Raw genomic sequence first — 20,963 nt, forward strand, 5'->3', positions numbered from 1 at the left:
ACCGCGTAATAGACGCGCACAGTACGTATGAGGTAGATTCCGGCCGGTGTGTGGACGCGCAGCGTATTGTGTCAGCACGTCAGTGACGTCATCCTCCATCACTTGGAACGCAGAACTTCCCGCCAGCCGAGGCTTGGAGCGCACAGGTGCCGCCTCTTTTAAAAGCTCGTGAGGTAGGGAGCGGGCGCCGTGCGGGTCGTGTGTCCTTATATATTCTTATATGTGACGGGTAGTGACGTCACCTGTGCTGCGGCGTGATATACACGTGTGACCGTAGTGATAGCACCAGGACATGTATTATTATTATTACAGGTCACATATAATATAGGACTCATCTATAATATTATACATCACCTCACATTATATATTATTACAGGTCACATTATATATTATTACAGGTCACATTATATATTATTACAGGTCACATATAATATAGGACTATACCCCCTTCATCTATAATATTATACATCACCTCACATTATATATTATTACAGGTCACATTATATATTATTACAGGTCACATATAATATAGGACTATACCCCCTTCATATATAATATTATACATCACCTCACATTATATATTATTACAGGTCACATTATATATTATTACAGGTCACATTATATATTATTACAGGTCACATTATATATTATTACAGGTCACATATAATATAGGACTCATCTATAATATTATACATCACCTCACATTATATATTATTACAGGTCACATTATATATTATTACAGGTCACATATAATATAGGACTATACCCCCTTCATCTATAATATTATACATCACCTCACATTATATATTATTACAGGTCACATTATATATTATTACAGGTCACATTATATATTATTACAGGTCACATATAATATAGGACTATACCCCCTTCATCTATAATATTATACATCACCTCACATTATATATTATTACAGGTCACATTATATATTATTACAGGTCACATATAATATAGGACTATACCCCCTTCATCTATAATATTATACATCACCTCACATTATATATTATTACAGGTCACATTATATATTATTACAGGTCACATTATATATTATTACAGGTCACATTATATATTATTACAGATCACATATAATATAGGACTATACCCCCTTCATCTATAATATTATACATCACCTCACATTATATATTATTACAGGTCACATTATATATTATTACAGGTCACATTATATATTATTATAGGTCACATATAATATAGGACTATACCCCCTTCATCTATAATATTATACATCACCTCACATTATATATTATTACAGGTCACATTATATATTATTACAGGTCACATATAATATAGGACTATACCCCCTTCATCTATAATATTATACATCACCTCACATTATATATTATTACAGGTCACATTATATATTATTACAGGTCACATTATATATTATTACAGGTCACATATAATATAGGACTCATCTATAATATTATACATCACCTCACATTATATATTATTACAGGTCACATATAATATAGGACTCATCTATAATATTGTACATCACCTCACATTATATATTATTACAGGTCACATTATATATTATTACAGGTCACATTATATATTATTACAGGTCACATATAATATAGGACTATACCCCCTTCATCTATAATATTGTACATCACCTCACATTATATATTATTACAGGTCACATTATATATTATTACAGGTCACATTATATATTATTACAGGTCACATTATATATTATTACAGGTCACATATAATATAGGACTATACCCCCTTCATCTATAATATTATACATCACCTCACATTATATATTATTACAGGTCACATTATATATTATTACAGGTCACATTATATATTATTACAGGTCACATTATATATTACTACAGGTCACATATAATATAGGACTATACCCCCTTCATTTATAATATTATACATCACCTCACATTATATATTATTACAGGTCACATTATATATTATTACAGGTCACATTATATATTATTACAGGTCACATATAATATAGGACTATACCCCCTTCATCTATAATATTATACATCACCTCACATTATATATTATTACAGGTCACATATAATATAGGACTATACCCCCTTCATCTATAATATTATACATCACCTCACATTATATATTATTACAGGTCACATTATATATTATTACAGGTCACATTATATATTATTACAGGTCACATTATATATTATTACAGGTCACATTATATATTATTACAGGTCACATTATATATTATTACAGGTCACATATAATATAGGACTATACCCCCTTCATCTATAATATTATACATCACCTCACATTATATATTATTACAGGTCACATTATATATTATTACAGGTCACATTATATATTATTACAGGTCACATATAATATAGGACTATACTCCCTTCATCTATAATATTATACATCACCTCACATTATATATTATTACAGGTCACATTATATATTATTACAGGTCACATTATATATTATTACAGGTCACATTATATATTATTACAGGTCACATATAATATAGGACTATACCCCCTTCATCTATAATATTATACATCACCTCACATTATATATTATTACAGGTCACATTATATATTATTACAGATCACATTATATATTATTACAGGTCACATTATATATTATTACAGGTCACATATAATATAGGACTATACCCCCTTCATCTATAATATTATACATCACCTCACATTATATATTATTACAGGTCACATTATATATTATTATAGGTCACATATAATATAGGACTATACCCCCTTCATCTATAATATTATACATCACCTCACATTATATATTATTACAGGTCACATTATATATTATTACAGGTCACATTATATATTATTACAGGTCACATTATATATTATTACAGGTCACATATAATATAGGACTATACCCCCTTCATCTATAATATTATACATCACCTCACATTATATATTATTACAGGTCACATTATATATTATTACAGATCACATTATATATTATTACAGGTCACATTATATATTATTACAGGTCACATTATATATTATTACAGGTCACATTATATATTATTACAGGTCACATATAATATAGGACTATACCCCCTTCATCTGTAATATTATACATCACCTCACATTATATATTATTACAGATCACATTATATATTATTACAGGTCACATTATATATTATTACAGGTCACATATAATATAGGACTATACCCCCTTCATTTATAATATTATACATCACCTCACATTATATATTATTACAGGTCACATTATATATTATTACCGGTCACATTATATATTATTACAGGTCACATTATATATTATTACAGGTCACATTATATATTATTACAGGTCACATTATATATTATTACAGGTCACATTATATATTATTACAGGTCACATTATATATTATTACAGGTCACATTATATATTATTACAGGTCACATTATATATTATTACAGGTCACATTATATATTATTACAGGTCACATATAATATAGGACTATACCCCCTTCATCTATAATATTATACATGACCTCACATTATATATTATTACAGGTCACATTATATATTATTACAGGTCACATTATATATTATTACAGGTCACATTATATATTATTACTGGTCACATATAATATAGGACTATACCCCCTTCATCTATAATATTATACATCACCTCACATTATATATTATTACAGGTCACATTATATATTATTACAGGTCACATATAATATAGGACTATACCCCCTTCATCTATAATATTATACATGACCTCACATTATATATTATTACAGGTCACATTATATATTATTACAGGTCACATTATATATTATTACAGGTCACATTATATATTATTACTGGTCACATATAATATAGGACTATACCCCCTTCATCTATAATATTATACATCACCTCACATTATATATTATTACAGGTCACATTATATATTATTACAGGTCACATTATATATTATTACAGGTCACATTATATATTATTACAGGTCACATATAATATAGGACTATACCCCCTTCATCTATAATATTATACATCACCTCACATTATATATTATTACAGGTCACATTATATATGATTACAGGTCACATTATATATTATTACAGGTCACATATAATATAGGACTATACCCCCTTCATCTATAATATTATACATCACCTCACATTATATATTATTACAGGTCACATTATATATTATTACAGATCACATTATATATTATTACAGGTCACATTATATATGATTACAGGTCACATTATATATTATTACAGGTCACATATAATATAGGACTATACCCTCTTCATCTGTAATATTATACATCACCTCACATTATATATTATTACAGGTCACATTATATATGATTACAGGTCACATTATATATTATTACAGGTCACATATAATATAGGACTATACCCCCTTCATCTATAATATTATACATCACCTCACATTATATATTATTACAGGTCACATTATATATTATTACAGGTCACATTATATATTATTACAGGTCACATTATATATTATTACAGGTCACATTTAATATAGGACTATACCGCCTTCATCTATAATATTATACATCACCTCACATTATATATTATTACAGGTCACATTATATATTATTACAGGTCACATATAATATAGGACTATACTCCCTTCATCTATAATATTATACATCACCTCACATTATATATTATTACAGGTCACATTATATATTATTACAGGTCACATTATATATTATTACAGGTCACATATAATATAGGACTATACCCCCTTCATCTATAATATTATACATCACCTCACATTATATATTATTACAGGTCACATTATATATTATTACAGGTCACATTATATATTATTACAGGTCACATATAATATAGGACTATACCCCCTTCATCTATAATATTATACATCACCTCACATTATATATTATTACAGGTCACATTATATATTATTACAGGTCACATATAATATAGGACTATACCCCCTTCATCTATAATATTATACATCACCTCACATTATATATTATTACAGGTCACATTATATATTATTACAGGTCACATTATATATTATTACAGGTCACATTATATATTATTACAGATCACATATAATATAGGACTATACCCCCTTCATCTATAAGATTATACATCACCTCACATTATATATTATTACAGGTCACATTATATATTATTACAGGTCACATTATATATTATTACAGGTCACATTATATATTATTACAGGTCACATTATATATTATTACAGGTCACATATAATATAGGACTATACTCCCTTCATCTGTAATATTATACATCACCTCACATTATATATTATTACAGGTCACATTATATATTATTACAGGTCACATTATATATTATTACAGGTCACATTATATATTATTACAGGTCACATTATATATTATTACAGGTCACATTTAATATAGGACTATACTCCCTTCATCTATAATATTATACATCACCTCACATTATATATTATTACAGGTCACATTATATATTATTACAGGTCACATTTAATATAGGACTATACCCCCTTCATCTATAATATTATACATCACCTCACATTATATATTATTACAGGTCACATTATATATTATTACAGGTCACATTTAATATAGGACTATACCCCCTTCATCTATAATATTATACATCACCTCACATTATATATTATTACAGGTCACATTATATATTATTACAGGTCACATATAATATAGGACTATACCCCCTTCATCTGTAATATTATACATCACCTCACATTATATATTATTACAGGTCACATTATATATTATTACAGGTCACATATAATATAGGACTATACCCCCTTCATTTATAATATTATACATCACCTCACATTATATATTATTACAGGTCACATTATATATTATTACAGGTCACATTATATATTATTACAGGTCACATATAATATAGGACTATACCCCCTTCATCTATAATATTATACATCACCTCACATTATATATTATTACAGGTCACATTATATATGATTACAGGTCACATTATATATTATTACAGGTCACATATAATATAGGACTATACCCCCTTCATCTATAATATTATACATCACCTCACATTATATATTATTACAGGTCACATTATATATTATTACAGATCACATTATATATTATTACAGGTCACATTATATATGATTACAGGTCACATTATATATTATTACAGGTCACATATAATATAGGACTATACCCTCTTCATCTGTAATATTATACATCACCTCACATTATATATTATTACAGGTCACATTATATATGATTACAGGTCACATTATATATTATTACAGGTCACATATAATATAGGACTATACCCCCTTCATCTATAATATTATACATCACCTCACATTATATATTATTACAGGTCACATTATATATTATTACAGGTCACATTATATATTATTACAGGTCACATTATATATTATTACAGGTCACATTTAATATAGGACTATACCCCCTTCATCTATAATATTATACATCACCTCACATTATATATTATTACAGGTCACATTATATATTATTACAGGTCACATTATATATTATTACAGGTCACATTATATATTATTACAGATCACATATAATATAGGACTATACTCCCTTCATCTATAATATTATACATCACCTCACATTATATATTATTACAGGTCACATTATATATATATTATTACAGGTCACATATAATATAGGACTATACCCCCTTCATCTATAATATTATACATCACCTCACATTATATATTATTACAGGTCACATTATATATTATTACAGGTCACATATAATATAGGACTATACTCCCTTCATCTATAATATTATACATCACCTCACATTATATATTATTACAGGTCACATTATATATTATTACAGGTCACATATAATATAGGACTATACCCCCTTCATCTATAATATTATACATCACCTCACATTATATATTATTACAGGTCACATTATATATTATTACAGGTCACATATAATATAGGACTATACTCCCTTCATCTATAATATTATACATCACCTCACATTATATATTATTACAGGTCACATTATATATTATTACAGGTCACATATAATATAGGACTATACCCCCTTCATCTATAATATTATACATCACCTCACATTATATATTATTACAGGTCACATATAATATAGGACTATACCCCCTTCATCTATAATATTATACATCACCTCACATTATATATTATTACAGGTCACATATAATATAGGACTATACCCCCTTCATCTATAATATTATACATCACCTCACATTATATATTATTACAGGTCACATTATATATTATTACAGGTCACATATAATATAGGACTATACCCCCTTCATCTATAATATTATACATCACCTCACATTATATATTATTACAGGTCACATTATATATTATTACAGGTCACATATAATATAGGACTATACCCCCTTCATATATAATATTATACATCACCTCACATTATATATGATTACAGGTCACATTATATATTATTACAGGTCACATTATATATTATTACAGGTCACATATAATATAGGACTATACCCCCTTCATCTATAATATTATACATCACCTCACATTATATATGATTACAGGTCACATTATATATTATTACAGGTCACATATAATATAGGACTATACCCCCTTCATCTATAATATTATACATCACCTCACATTATATATTATTACAGGTCACATTATATATTATTACAGGTCACATTATATATTATTACAGGTCACATATAATATAGGACTATACCCCCTTCATCTATAATATTATACATCACCTCACATTATATATGATTACAGGTCACATTATATATTATTACAGGTCACATATAATATAGGACTATACCCCCTTCATCTATAATATTATACATCACCTCACATTATATATTATTACAGATCACATTATATATTATTACAGGTCACATATAATATAGGACTATACCCCCTTCATCTATAATATTATACATCACCTCACATTATATATGATTACAGGTCACATTATATATTATTACAGGTCACATATAATATAGGACTATACCCCCTTCATCTATAATATTATACATCACCTCACATTATATATTATTACAGGTCACATTATATATTATTACAGGTCACATTATATATTATTACAGGTCACATATAATATAGGACTATACCCCCTTCATCTATAATATTATACATCACCTCACATTATATATTATTACAGGTCACATTATATATTATTACAGGTCACATTATATATTATTACAGGTCACATATAATATAGGACTATACCCCCTTCATCTATAATATTATACATCACCTCACATTATATATTATTACAGGTCACATTATATATTATTACAGGTCACATTATATATTATTACAGGTCACATTATATATTATTACAGGTCACATATAATATAGGACTATACCCCCTTCATCTATAATATTATACATCACCTCACATTATATATTATTACAGGTCACATTATATATTATTACAGGTCACATTATATATTATTACAGGTCACATATAATATAGGACTATACCCCCTTCATCTATAATATTATACATCACCTCACATTATATATTATTACAGGTCACATATAATATAGGACTATACCCCCTTCATTTATAATATTATACATCACCTCACATTATATATTATTACAGGTCACATTATATATTATTACAGGTCACATTATATATTATTACAGGTCACATATAATATAGGACTATACCCCCTTCATCTATAATATTATACATCACCTCACATTATATATTATTACAGGTCACATTATATATTATTACAGGTCACATATAATATAGGACTATACCCCCTTCATCTATAATATTATACATCACCTCACATTATATATTATTACAGGTCACATATAATATAGGACTCATCTATAATATTATACATCACCTCACATTATATATTATTACAGGTCACATTATATATTATTACAGGTCACATATAATATAGGACTATACCCCCTTCATCTATAATATTATATATCACCTCACATTATATATTATTACAGGTCACATTATATATTATTACAGGTCACATTATATATTATTACAGGTCACATATAATATAGGACTATACCCCCTTCATCTATAATATTATATATCACCTCACATTATATATTATTACAGGTCACATTATATATTATTACAGGTCACATTATATATTATTACTGGTCACATATAATATAGGACTATACCCCCTTCATCTATAATATTATATATCACCTCACATTATATATTATTACAGGTCACATTATATATTATTACAGGTCACATTATATATTATTACTGGTCACATATAATATAGGACTATACCCCCTTCATCTATAATATTATACATCACCTCACATTATATATTATTACAGGTCACATTATATATTATTACAGGTCACATATAATATAGGACTATACCCCCTTCATCTATAATATTATACATCACCTCACATTATATATTATTACAGGTCACATTATATATTATTACAGGTCACATTATATATTATTACGGGTCACATTATATATTATTACAGGTCACATTATATATTATTACAGGTCACATATAATATAGGACTATACCCCCTTCATCTATAATATTATACATCACCTCACATTATATATTATTACAGGTCACATTATATATTATTACAGGTCACATTATATATTATTACAGGTCACATTATATATTATTACGGGTCACATTATATATTATTACAGGTCACATTATATATTATTACAGGTCACATATAATATAGGACTATACCCCCTTCATCTATAATATTATACATCACCTCACATTATATATTATTACAGGTCACATTATATATTATTACAGGTCACATTATATATGATTACAGGTCACATTATATATTATTACAGGTCACATATAATATAGGACTATACCCCCTTCATCTATAATATTATACATCACCTCACATTATATATTATTACAGGTCACATTATATATTATTACAGGTCACATATAATATAGGACTATACCCCCTTCATTTATAAGTCACCTCCACAGACCCTGGTGTAATATAAGACAATAGTCTCCATCCTGCGCTGTCAATCACTTGTCAGACTACAATTCCCAGCATGTCCATTGTTAACCCTCTAAAGGAGTACGCCAGGATTATGCCCTATCATAAGTGGTCGGACCCCCACGATCTGTCCTTGTGGATAGACACACCCTCAGCTGAGCGCCTTCACTGCTGGGGGGACACTTCCTTTCTCTTACATCACATGACCCCGCAGAGTAATACGGATCCCCAGACCCTGACTCAGCAGAGGATGCTGGGTGATCTCAGCTCTGAAGTATCTGAGTCTGCACTGATCTTTACTTCCTGTTTCTTATTTTCCCAGGATGGCGCCCACGGGTCACCGGTTTTCATTGGCGGGCGTTTAGCGTCACGTGACTGAATTAGCGATGTCCTCCGCTGTCGTCAGAATGTCCTGGGGGAGGCGGAACTCCGCCCTGAAGACAATCAGAGGGTCCATCAGAATGTACGCTGCGTCCTCGGATCGGATACGTGACATCCTGTTGGACCTGTGTCGGCGCCGTCGCTTTATACTGGGGGACGGGCTGAGTGCGGCCTCCGTTATCGAGGGAGGTCACAGCCTGGGGCCCCTAGGCTCAGAGATGAAGAAGAACATTATAAAGGAGTGGTGGAACATGGTGGTGCTGAGCCGGGAGCAGGTCCTGCCCATCGACACCGCGCTGCACACCGCACCGGAGCCCGGATCGCCAGCGCTGACGCTGTTCAGGATACGTCCAGATCACCGGGACAACGATTCAGTTGTGTCAGATGAGCGGCAGCTGGGCATCCTGCGCCACGACCTACTGCACGGTGAGGACCCCTAGAGGAAAAGTTGACCAGTTGCCCATAGCAACCAATCAGAGTGCTCTGTAAAATGAAAGAAGCGATCTGATTGGTTGCTATGGGAAACTGCACCGCTCTTCCTCTACACAGGTTTTGATAAATCTCCCCCCAAGGTTTTTAAACTGTGGACATCCAGCTGGTGCAAAACTGCAACTCCCAGCATGCCCGGACAGCCAAAGGCTGTCCGGGCATGCTGGGAATTGTAGTTTTGCAACAGCTAGAAGCACACTGGTTGGGAAACACAGGCCTAATGCTGTCTAGGCATGCTGGGAGTTGTAGTTTTGCAACAGTTAGAAACACGCTGGTTTTGAAACACTGGCCTAAGGATGTCTGGGCATGCTGGGAATTGTAGTTTTGCAACAGCTGGAGACACACTGAGTGGGAAACACTGGCCTAAGGCTGTCTAGGCATGCTGGGAGTTGTAGTTTTGCAACAGTTGAAACACGCTGGTTTTGAAACACTGGCCTAAGGATGTCTGGGCATGCTGGGAATTGTAGTTTTGCAACAGCTGGAGACACACTGAGTGGGAAACACTGGCTTAAGGCTGTCTAGGCATGCTGGGAGTTGTAGTTTTGCAACAGTTAGAAGCACACTGGTTGGGAAACACTGGCCTAAGGCTGTCTAGGCATGCTGGGAGTTGTAGTTTTGCAACAGTTAGAAACACACTGGTTGGGAAACACTGGCCTAAGGATGTCCGGGCATGCTGGGAGTTGTAGTTTTGCAACATCTGGATGCACCCTGGTTGGGAATAGCTGCTTTAATCGGACATTAACAGGTGCTGGATTATCAGATTCTCTGGATTATGCAGAAGATTTTTGATATGTTTTTCCTATATTCTGGATTATTGGAGATCTGTTTACCCTCTTGTTAATTACAAATATTCTGTATTATTGGATCTTTTCATCTGTTAATGCAGCAACCACCTAGTAGATAATGAAATCTCCTGCATGCTGGGAGTTGTATTTTTGCACCAGCTGGAGGCCCATAGTTTAGAGACCCCTGTGAAGACCACATGCTCTATCATCTCCAGACTAATACATGTTACCTGTAGTGACACACTGTAACAAACTCTCAGAGACAGTTGTGCTGCTGCTGCTGCTGGACAGTTTGTTACATTGTATCAGTCTTGATGATTCTCTGTTTTCCCCCCCCCCCCCCCGACTGATACATTGTAACAAAACAGAGATTTGTGCTGCTGCTGCTGGACAGTTTGTTACATTGTATCAGTCTTGATGATTCTCTGTTCCCCCCCCCCCCCGACTGATACATTGTAACAAAACAGAGATTTGTGCTGCTGCTGCTGGACAGTTTGTTACATTGTATCAGTCTTGATGATTCTCTTTTCACCTGTACTGTCTGACACACTGTAACAAACTATCAAAACAGAGATTGGTGCTGCTTCGGCTGGATAGTTTGTTACATTGTTTCAGTCGTGATGATTCTCAGTTTTTCAGATTGACACATTTCACCTGTACTGACACACTGTGACAAACTAAAAACAGACAGTTGTGCTGCTGCAACTCGACTAGTTTGTTTCATTGTGTCAGTCTTGGTGATTCTCAGTTTTTCAGTCTGATACATGTTTCCTGCACTGACACACTGTAACAAACTATCAAAGCAGAGGTTTGTGCTGCTGCAGCTGGACAGTTTGTTACATTGTATCAGTCTTGATTATTCACTGTCACCTGCACTGATACATTGTAACAAACTAGAAAGGGAAAGATTTGTGCTGCTGCAGCTGGACAGTTTGTTACATTGTGTCTTGAGGATTTTTGACCTCCAGGCGGATACATGTTGTCTGCACTGATACATTGTCACACATTTTCAGTGTTCAGCCCTCAGCGAATTTCTAGACTGATCCTTTCACAGCTGGAGGGTTTGTTACATTGTATCCACACGGATAATATAATCCCAGCGCCCACCATGTTAGAGGCCATCTTGAAAGTATTTATACACATGGAATCAAGGTAGACAGGGGGCGTTCCAGTGGTCACAGGCAGCCGAAACGCACCCATGTAAATAAATACTGTGCAAAACTACAACTCCCAGCATGCCCGGACAGCCAGCGGCTGTCCGAGCATGCTGGGAGTTTTAGTTTTGCACCATCATGAGCACTGACACACTGTAACACCACAAGCATCACACTGATACATTGTAACAAAGTTAACAGGACAGGAGAGAGATAGGTGGCGCTCCTGTGTTTAACCCTTCAGACGTGGATACTTTTGCATCTTGAGGGTTTGTTACATTGTATCCAGTGCACAGCGTCCATTGTAGACTGATAACGCATGTTACTGCACTGATACACTGTCACGAACTCCTAAGGACAGTAGAGGTTTGTACTGCTGAGGACCATTGTCTCCATTGGATACATTGTAACAAACCCTCAGCTGTTACAGTGTATTCTGCAGGGGTCCGGGGAGCTGAGATGTTTTTAGGGGGAGACTATAGACCACCCTAAATTCTTATATATATTATAGAAATGACCCCCGTTTCCGGTCTGCGTTGCAGGAGCCTTGTCGCACTACGCCGCCTGCCTGGAGCTGGTGAGCGGGAAGCTGCCGTTCGGTATAGCCGAGGTGGGAAAATGCTTCCATACCGTTCCGGTTCTACGAGACGATGGCGCCCCCCTCACACGGTGAGTAACCGCCAAGCACGTGAAGGAGAGTTGCGCATTTCTGTACTGTCATGTGATCTTCTTATTTACGTAACCTGTAAACAACAACCAGCAGGGGGCGCCTTATACTGTGCATTGGGTGGGATGTTTAGTCTCTCTGATGGCTCCTGTTCTTTACAGTTGGGGGCCCCTAGTTGGGCACCACACGGGGGCCCCTGTGTATTCATAGTCATGTGACTTTATACAGGCCCGGAGAGAGGACGGCGGCGTCGCTCTGCTGGTTCAGCTCTGCAAAAATGTCGTCTCAGTGGCGCGACTACTGGCTGCGGCACAGGCTGCTGTGGTGGCGCAGGGTGAGTGGCGGCATCATTGGGGATCCTGGGGGTGGGTTTGACCTCTGACGACCTCTGACCTGTAACCTCTATCAGTTTGCTCAGGTCCCGTCTGGATTCAGCAGCGGTGACCACCAGGACGCAGACGGAGCCAAGACATTTGTTATAAATTACGACTTCCCCTGGGGGAGGGAGGCAGTGGAGACGCTGCGCACCATGGATGACTCCGCCCTTACACAGGTGCATGCTGGGACCGGCGCCAAACTCCACGTACGTATGCATTCATATGTTCTGTGCTGTATATGATTTATCCAGGGAAGATATTGTCAAGTGCTGGATTATCCAATATTCTGGATTACTGGAGATCTGTTCATCGTATAGTCTGGATTATTGGAGATCTGTTTCATCCTATATTCTGGATTATTGGAGATCTGTAGATCGTATATTCTGGATTATTGGAGATCTGTAGATCGTATATTCTGGATTATTGGAGATATGTAGATTGTATATTCTGTATTATTGGAGATCTGTTTCATCCTATATTCTGGATTATTGGAGATCTGTAGATCATATATTCTGGATTATTGGAGATCTGTAGATTGTAAATTCTGGATTATTGGAAATATGTAGATTGTATATTCTGTATTATTGGAGATCTGTTTCATCCTCTATTCTGGATTATTGGAGATCTGTAGATTGTATATTCTGGATTATTGGAGATCTGTAGATTGTATATTCTGGATTATTGGAGATATGAAGATCCTATATTCTGGATTATTGGAGATCTGTAGATCGTATATTCTGGATTATTGGAGATCTGTAGATCGTATATTCTGGATTATTGGAGATCTGTAGATCGTATATTCTGGATTATTGGAGATCTGTAGATTGTATATTCTGGATTATTGGAGATCTGTAGATTGTATATTCTGGATTATTGGAGATCTGTTTCATCCTCTATTCTGGATTATTGGAGATCTGTAGATTGTATATTCTGGATTATTGGAGATCTGTAGATTGTATATTCTGGATTATTGGAGATATGAAGATCCTATATTCTGGATTATTGGAGATCTGTAGATCGTATATTCTGGATTATTGGAGATCTGTAGATCGTATATTCTGGATTATTGGAGATCTGTAGATCGTATATTCTGGATTATTGGAGATCTGTAGATTGTATATTCTGGATTATTGGAGATCTGTTTCATCCTCTATTCTGGATTATTGGAGATATGTAGATTGTAAATTCTGGATTATTGGAAATATGAAGATCCTATATTCTGGATTATTGGAGATCTGTTTCATCCTATATTCTGGATTATTGGAGATTGTTTCATCCTATGATGCTCATGTTGTTGGATTATAAATATTCCGGATTATTGTTGCAGTTATCACTGATGCCGGATTATAGGAATTATTCTGTCTCCTCCTTAGGGTCGGGATGGCAGGCGGTCCCTGGTCCCGCACGTGGTTTGGCTGAACAGTGATCTGGACCGCGGCCTGTTGGCGTACCTCTCCGACGCGCTGCACGTGACCGAGAACCTGTCACCGCGAGGGAAGGAGCACGTCAGGACGGTAAGTTATCAGAGGAGGTGGGTGGTCCAGGGGGTTCGGGGGGGTTCGGGGTCATCTCATCATCCTCTACGTTTCAGGTGTTGAGGATTCACCCCTCTTTGGCCCCTATAAAAGTGGCTGTGGATTTGGGGAAGGGCCCGGCTGTGGACTTGCGGCTGGTACGTACATGGATACATAGAATACTAGAACATTCCTTTAATCCGGCATCAGTGCAGCGGATAATGAAGTATTCTGTATCCCCCTCAGGTGGGTCAGGAGTTGTCATCCGAGCTGCGGAAGAGCGGGATCAGCGTCTGGCCCGGATACCTGGACACTGTGCAGACCCCCATGGAGCAGGTGTTCACCAAGTGAGCGGGGGACATGGGAGGACAAGGGTCTAATGTCCATTAATCCGGGAAATATTCTGGATTATCAGATGTTTATATAGGAGTTCACCGTATATTAGTGGTGTGCCGGATTATTAGATGTTTATATAGGAGTTCACCATATATTAGTGGTGTGCCGGATTATCAGATGTTTATATAGGAGTTCACCGTATATTAGTGGTGTGCCGGATTATCAGATGTTTATATAGGAGTTCACCGTATATTAGTGGTGTGCCGGATTATCAGATGTTTATATAGGAGTTCACCGTATATTAGTGGTGTGCCGGATTATCAGATGTTTATATAGGAGTTCACCGTATATTAGTGGTGTGCCGGATTATCAGATGTTTATATAGGAGTTCTCCGTATATTAGTGGTGTGCCGGATTATCAGATGTTTATATAGGAGTTCACCATATATTAGTGGTGTGCCGGATTATCAGATGTTTATATAGGAGTTCACCGTATATTAGTGGTGTGCCGGATTATCAGATGTTTATATAGGAGTTCACCGTATATTAGTGGTGTGCCGGATTATCAGATGTTTATATAGGAGTTCACCGTATATTAGTGGTGTGCCGGATTATCAGATGTTTATATAGGAGTTCACCATATATTAGTGGTGTGCCGGATTATCAGATGTTTATATAGGAGTTCACCATATATTAGTGGTGTGCCGGATTATCAGGTGTTTATATAGGAGTTCACCGTATATTAGTGGTGTGCCGGATTATCAGATGTTTATATAGGAGTTCACCGTATATTAGTGGTGTGCCGGATTATCAGATGTTTATATAGGAGTTCACCATATATTAGTGGTGTGCCGGATTATCAGATGTTTATATAGGAGTTCACCATATATTAGTGGTGTGCCGGATTATCAGATGTTTATATAGGAGTTCACCATATATTAGTGGTGTGCCGGATTATCAGATGTTTATATAGGAGTTCACCATATATTAGTGGTGTGCCGGATTATCAGATGTTTATATAGGAGTTCACCGTATATTAGTGGTGTGCCGGATTATCAGATGTTTATATAGGAGTTCACCGTATATTAGTGGTGTGCCGGATTATCAGATGTTTATATAGGAGTTCACCATATATTAGTGGTGTGCCGGATTATCAGATGTTTATATAGGAGTTCACCGTATATTAGTGGTGTGCCGGATTATCAGATGTTTATATAGGAGTTCACCGTATATTAGTGGTGTGCCGGATTATCAGATGTTTATATGGGAGTTCACCGTATATTAGTGGTGTGCCGGATTATCAGATGTTTATATAGGAGTTCACCGTATATTAGTGGTGTGCCGGATTATCAGATGTTTATATAGGAGTTCACCGTATATTAGTGGTGTGCCGGATTATCAGATGTTTATATAGGAGTTCACCATATATTAGTGGTGTGCCGGATTATCAGATGTTTATATAGGAGTTCACCATATATTAGTGGTGTGCCGGATTATCAGATGTTTATATAGGAGTTCACCGTATATTAGTGGTGTGCCGGATTATCAGATGTTTATATAGGAGTTCACCATATATTAGTGGTGTGCCGGATTATCAGATGTTTATATAGGAGTTCACCATATATTAGTGGTGTGCCGGATTATCAGATGTTTATATAGGAGTTCACCGTATATTAGTGGTGTGCCGGATTATCAGATGTTTATATAGGAGTTCACCATATATTAGTGGTGTGCCGGATTATCAGATGTTTATATAGGAGTTCACCATATATTAGTGGTGTGCCGGATTATCAGATGTTTATATAGGAGTTCATCGTATATTAGTGGTGTGCCGGATTATCAGATGTTTATATAGGAGTTCACCGTATATTAGTGGTGTGCCGGATTATCAGATGTTTATATAGGAGTTCACCATATATTAGTGGTGTGCCGGATTATCAGATGTTTATATAGGAGTTCACCATATATTAGTGGTGTGCCGGATTATCAGATGTTTATATAGGAGTTCACCGTATATTAGTGGTGTGCCGGATTATCAGATGTTTATATAGGAGTTCACCGTATATTAGTGGTGTGCCGGATTATCAGATGTTTATATAGGAGTTCACCATATATTAGTGGTGTGCCGGATTATCAGATGTTTATATAGGAGTTCACCGTATATTAGTGGTGTGCCGGATTATCAGATGTTTATATAGGAGTTCACCGTATATTAGTGGTGTGCCGGATTATCAGATGTTTATATAGGAGTTCACCATATATTAGTGGTGTGCCGGATTATCAGATGTTTATATAGGAGTTCACCGTATATTAGTGGTGTGCCGGATTATCAGATGTTTATATAGGAGTTCACCGTATATTAGTGGTGTGCCGGATTATCAGATGTTTATATAGGAGTTCACCGTATATTAGTGGTGTGCCGGATTATCAGATGTTTATATAGGAGTTCACCGTATATTAGTGGTGTGCCGGATTATCAGATGTTTATATAGGAGTTCACCATATATTAGTGGTGTGCCGGATTATCAGATGTTTATATAGGAGTTCACCGTATATTAGTGGTGTGCCGGATTATCAGATGTTTATATAGGAGTTCACCGTATATTAGTGGTGTGCCGGATTATCAGATGTTTATATAGGAGTTCACCATATATTAGTGGTGTGCCGGATTATCAGATGTTTATATAGGAGTTCACCGTATATTAGTGGTGTGCCGGATTATCAGATGTTTATATAGGAGTTCACCGTATATTAGTGGTGTGCCGGATTATCAGATGTTTATATAGGAGTTCACCGTATATTAGTGGTGTGCCGGATTATCAGATGTTTATATAGGAGTTCACCGTATATTAGTGGTGTGCCGGATTGTCAGATGTTTATATAGGAGTTCACCGTATATTAGTGGTGTGCCGGATTATCAGATGTTTATATAGGAGTTCACCGTATATTAGTGGTGTGCCGGATTATCAGATGTTTATATAGGAGTTCACCGTATATTAGTGGTGTGCCGGATTATCAGATGTTTATATAGGAGTTCACCATATATTAGTGGTGTGCCGGATTATCAGATGTTTATATAGGAGTTCACCATATATTAGTGGTGTGCCGGATTATCAGATGTTTATATAGGAGTTCACCATATGTTAGTGGTGTGCCGGATTATCAGATGTTTATATAGGAGTTCACCGTATATTAGTGGTGTGCCGGATTATCAGATGTTTATATAGGAGTTCACCATATATTAGTGGTGTGCCGGATTATCAGATGTTTATATAGGAGTTCACCATATATTAGTGGTGTGCCGGATTATCAGATGTTTATATAGGAGTTCTCCGTATATTAGTGGTGTGCCGGATTATCAGATGTTTATATAGGAGTTCACCATATATTAGTGGTGTGCCGGATTATCAGATGTTTATATAGGAGTTCACCGTATATTAGTGGTGTGCCGGATTATCAGATGTTTATATAGGAGTTCTCCGTATATTAGTGGTGTGCCGGATTATCAGATGTTTATATAGGAGTTCACCGTATATTAGTGGTGTGCCGGATTATCAGGTGTTTATATAGGAGTTCACCGTATATTAGTGGTGTGCCGGATTATCAGATGTTTATATAGGAGTTCACCATATATTAGTGGTGTGCCGGATTATCAGATGTTTATATAGGAGTTCACCGTATATTAGTGGTGTGCCGGATTATCAGGTGTTTATATAGGAGTTCACCGTATATTAGTGGTGTGCCGGATTATCAGATGTTTATATAGGAGTTCACCGTATATTAGTGGTGTGCCGGATTATCAGATGTTTATATAGGAGTTCACCATATATTAGTGGTGTGCCGGATTATCAGATGTTTATATAGGAGTTCACCATATATTAGTGGTGTGCCGGATTATCAGATGTTTATATAGGAGTTCATCGTATATTAGTGGTGTGCCGGATTATCAGATGTTTATATAGGAGTTCACCGTATATTAGTGGTGTGCCGGATTATCAGATGTTTATATAGGAGTTCACCATATATTAGTGGTGTGCCGGATTATCAGATGTTTATATAGGAGTTCTCCGTATATTAGTGGTGTGCCGGATTATCAGATGTTTATATAGGAGTTCACCGTATATTAGTGGTGTGCCGGATTATCAGATGTTTATATAGGAGTTCACCATATATTAGTGGTGTGCCGGATTATCAGATGTTTATATAGGAGTTCACCATATATTAGTGGTGTGCCGGATTATCAGATGTTTATATAGGAGTTCTCCGTATATTAGTGGTGTGCCGGATTATCAGATGTTTATATAGGAGTTCACCGTATATTAGTGGTGTGCCGGATTATCAGATGTTTATATAGGAGTTCACCATATATTAGTGGTGTGCCGGATTATCAGATGTTTATATAGGAGTTCACCATATATTAGTGGTGTGCCGGATTATCAGATGTTTATATAGGAGTTCTCCGTATATTAGTGGTGTGCCGGATTATCAGATGTTTATATAGGAGTTCACCGTATATTAGTGGTGTGCCGGATTATCAGATGTTTATATAGGAGTTCACCATATATTAGTGGTGTGCCGGATTATCAGATGTTTATATAGGAGTTCTCCGTATATTAGTGGTGTGCCGGATTATCAGATGTTTATATAGGAGTTCACCGTATATTAGTGGTGTGCCGGATTATCAGATTGCGCTGTACGTGGTCCCCCTGACCTCCCTCCTGTGGTCTTTGTTGCAGATATGATGAGATGGGCGTCCTGTTTACGGTCCTGGTGAGTGACGTCACACTGGAGAGCGGCCTGCTCCACCTGCGCAACCGCGACACCACCATTAAAGAGACGGTACACGTATCTAAGCTGAGAGAGTTCCTGACCCAGTACATGTCTGCCGCCAACTAAATGTGACCAACTCTGGCCTTAGGTCAATGACACCCGATACTGGAAGCACGTGACACCCCGATACTGGGAGGACAATGACACCCCGATACTGGAGGCACGTGACACCCGATACTGGGAGGACAATGACACCCCGATACTGGGAGGATAATAACACCCCGATACTGGGAGGACAATGACACCCCGATACTGGAGGCACGTGACACCCGATACTGGGAGGACAATGACACCCCGATACTGGGAGGATAATAACACCCCGATACTGGGAG

The 20,963-nt window shown here is 35.6% G+C and overlaps 1 protein-coding gene across 2 annotated transcripts in view; it reads left to right on the forward strand.

The window, feature by feature from the left end:
- The window catches only part of POLG2 (DNA polymerase gamma 2, accessory subunit), a 27,046-nt gene continuing 6,083 nt past the window's right edge, over positions 1-20,963 (forward strand). Inside the window, exons 1-9 of one of the 2 annotated variants that reach the window (XM_056549818.1) lie at positions 1-173; positions 10,421-10,905; positions 13,450-13,576; positions 13,803-13,908; positions 13,984-14,157; positions 15,325-15,465; positions 15,543-15,623; positions 15,712-15,812; positions 20,538-20,640. In XM_056549818.1, coding sequence (XP_056405793.1) covers positions 10,485-10,905; positions 13,450-13,576; positions 13,803-13,908; positions 13,984-14,157; positions 15,325-15,465; positions 15,543-15,623; positions 15,712-15,812; positions 20,538-20,640 — 1,254 coding nt within the window. In that variant the 5' untranslated portion in view covers positions 1-173; positions 10,421-10,484. Of the gene's footprint in view, positions 174-10,420; positions 10,906-13,449; positions 13,577-13,802; positions 13,909-13,983; positions 14,158-15,324; positions 15,466-15,542; positions 15,624-15,711; positions 15,813-20,537; positions 20,743-20,963 lie in introns of both variants that reach the window. The other variant, XM_056549819.1, reaches the window with a different exon arrangement.

The sequence above is a fragment of the Hyla sarda genome, chromosome 13 (assembly GCF_029499605.1).
Source record: "Hyla sarda isolate aHylSar1 chromosome 13, aHylSar1.hap1, whole genome shotgun sequence".
In the NCBI taxonomy this organism is placed as follows: Eukaryota; Metazoa; Chordata; class Amphibia; order Anura; family Hylidae; genus Hyla; species Hyla sarda.